General features: G+C 31.0%; 1 protein-coding gene across 1 annotated transcript; it reads right to left on the bottom strand.

Moving 5' to 3' along the window:
* Nucleotides 1-1,351: 1,351 nt before the first annotated feature.
* On the bottom strand, nucleotides 1,352-2,293 carry LOC108455055 (zinc finger BED domain-containing protein RICESLEEPER 4-like). The gene is made up of 2 exons (XM_017753669.1): nucleotides 1,916-2,293; nucleotides 1,352-1,690 (listed from the first exon to the last, which is right to left on the bottom strand). The coding sequence occupies exons 1-2, from the start codon at nucleotides 2,291-2,293 to the stop codon at nucleotides 1,352-1,354; spliced, it is 717 nt and encodes a 238-aa protein (XP_017609158.1).
* Nucleotides 2,294-3,004: the final 711 nt, after the last annotated feature.

Here is a 3,004-nt window from a genome sequence, read left to right as displayed (position 1 = left end):
CTTCATACACCGTTGATAATCTTGAAACTTCTAGTAAAAGTATTGAATGAGTTAGTTAAATAATAAAAAAATTGCAAAAATAAATTAAATAAACATTTAACTTTATAAACTAATGCTAAGTATGTTACCTTTTTGGTCTTCGGGTATTTTGGATAAGTCTAGCAAATTTAAAAACAAAATTGTTAGTTAAATTATGGAATGCTACTAATATAAAGAATACAAAAGCTTATTTTATAAATTAAAATTTATATATTACCATCTTCCATGGTTTGAAGTTCATCAACATAATCTTCAAAATTGATGGCATCATTAGATTTCTGAAGCCAATCTTGTGTGCAAACCAAAGCTTTAACCATGAGAGGAGTTAGAGAACTTCTAAAACTATCAAGAACACGTCCACCCGTGCTAAATGCACTTTCTGAAGCAACTGTTGGGATAGGAATAGCAAGAATATCTCGAGCCATTTGTGCAAGAATAGGGAATCTAGGACTGTTCATTTTCCACCACAATAGTAAATCAAATGAACTTGAATTGTTTACTTCTTCATCCTCACCCAAATGTCTATCCAACTCAGATTTGCTTTTTAATCGAACCTGTTTCTTCTTCTTAAGGTATTTTTGTTTGGCCAATGTCGTTTTCATTTCTGGCTGATCTATTTCCATTGAACTGCAAAGATTTGTCGAAGAACTAGATCTACCTTCAAACAATTCAATTCTCCTGGCATTAGAAGAATACTCATTGAACAAGCAATGCAATTCTTTATCAATCTTTTTCATAATGTCACTAACAACATTAGGAAAAAGCAAGTTGACCCCAAAGTCCAAAAAACTCATTTTACATCGCGGATCAAAGATGACCGCCAAGTAAACTAGCATGTTGATCTTGTTTCCTTCACCCCAATACTTATTATATTTCTCTCTCATTTTGGAAGTCATAGAAATTATGCCTAGATCTCCACAATCTTGCCACCCATTAAAAAGACAATACACATTCGTCAATACTTCAAAAAGTGAATAAGAGGTAACATGCAAAGATCCAGACACCTTCAATGTAAGATGATAAAAAGGCTCTAATACTTTTATAACTCTTCGAACAATTTCCCAATCATCAAATTTAGGAACTCCATCTCCAGCAGTAAGGTCAAGAAAAAAATTATGGTCATCACTTACATATGATTCAAATGCACACTCATATTTTTCGGCCACTTTAACATCATATATGTTGAATTCCATCTAGTAGGCACATCTAAACACAATTGAGCCTTACTATCTATCATTTCTTCTTTTACCCGTTGGTTGAATTTTGTCAACCTCGATGGTTATGCTCTTATATACCTTACAGCGCCTCTAACTCAATCCACAGACACAGAAGCATCCTTAATACCGTATTGCACAATGAGATTAAGAATGTGTGCAACACATCTCATATGAATAAATTTTCCATTTGCAATAGAAGCATTTTGATGATTCAATTTCTTTCTCAAATATTCAATGGCAACACTATTGGCGGATGCATTATCAACCGTAATAGTGAAGACCCTCTCAATCCCCGAATCTCGAAGACATTTTTCAATGGCTTGACCTATGCTTTCACCTCTATAAGCGGATATTGGGCAAAAACTTATAATCCTTTTTTGCAACCTCCACTCATCATCCACCCAATGTGCTGTTAAAACCATATAAGATATCCTCTGCAATGAAGTCTAGGTGTTTGTCGTCAAACAAACTCTACTTATATCTTTTTCAAAACAGTTCTTCATCACACTCTTTATGGAGTTAAATAAATCAAGACAATCCCTTCTAATTGTCCAACGAGATGAAAGACTAAACCGTGCACATGCTATAGAAAGAAAGTATTTGAAACCCTCTCCCTCTACAATTTTAAAAGGTAGTTCATCCATAATTATCATACGAACCAATGCTTTTCTAACAGCATCTTTATCAAACACCCAAGTTGATAAATCTATTGTTTCTTGGCTAACCTTCACAAATGTTAATTCTGATTGCTTTGGATTAGAAGTATTACCTCGAGGTCTTTTTAGGCATGCTTTCAAACGGTTATTCAAATTCGTTGTAGAACCCGAAGTTGATTCCATTGTGTAAGTAACATCACATGCATTGCACCTTGCTCTCTTCTCCCCCTCTTCAGTCACAAATTTGGTGAAATGGTTCCAACAAGCTGCCCTTGGAGTAATCTTTTTTCGAACATTTTCCTTGGTTGTTGTTTGATCATCTCTACTTGGGGAAGAATTTTGTGAACTTTGAGTTGAACCATCTCGCTTTGGATCACTCATCTACAAGTAAACATTTGTTGCAATCACTAACCATGACCAAAAATGGATTTAAAATCAAACTTAATAAATCGATTAAATTAAAAATTAATTAATATAATAGTACAAAGAACATAAATGAAACAAAAAAAGTATGTTAAACTACATTTTAAACTTTAAAGTTAGTTAATTGAAGCCTAAATTAATATAATAGTACAATAGCATAAATTAAACAAAAAAAAGTCTGTTAAGCTATCGTTTAAACTTTAAAGTTAGTTAATTGGAGCCTAAATTAATATAATAGTACAAGTACAACAGCATAAATTAAGCAAAAAAAAGTTACCTTAGACTACTTGTTTAAACTTTAAAGTTAGTTAATTGAAGCCTAAATTAATATAATAGTACAATAGCATAAATTAAACAAAAAATGTCTGTTAAACCATAGTTTAAACTTTAAAGTTAATTAATTGAAGCCTAAATTAATATAATAGTACAACAACATAAATTAATTAATTGAAGCCTAGTTTTCTTTATATCTAACTTGCCAAAAAGATTTATTATTAAAAGATTTAAGTGTCTATTAAACTAAGTTTAAACTTTAAAATTAGTTAACATGGTATTTAAAAAGTCTGATTGAGTGTTATTTTATTTATGAGGTCTGGTATTTATTATTTTAATTTTAATTTATAATTTAAATATGATAATCCAATATTTTATTCATCATTTAATGTTATT

The sequence above is a fragment of the Gossypium arboreum genome, chromosome 9 (genome assembly GCF_025698485.1).
Source record: "Gossypium arboreum isolate Shixiya-1 chromosome 9, ASM2569848v2, whole genome shotgun sequence".
NCBI classification, from domain to species: domain Eukaryota; kingdom Viridiplantae; phylum Streptophyta; class Magnoliopsida; order Malvales; family Malvaceae; genus Gossypium; species Gossypium arboreum.
Note: the sequence above shows the minus strand (reverse complement) of the source record. Positions and strands in the feature narration are given on the sequence as shown.

Coding starts and splice junctions, on each gene's coding strand:
- LOC108455055 (XM_017753669.1), bottom strand. CDS start 2,293: ATGAGTGATCCAAAGCGAGATGGTTCAACTCAAAGTTCACAAAATTCT. Junction 1,691..1,915: donor ATGCTGTTAGAAAAGCATTG/GTTCGTATGATA, acceptor ACTTCATTGCAG/AGGATATCTTATATGGTTTT.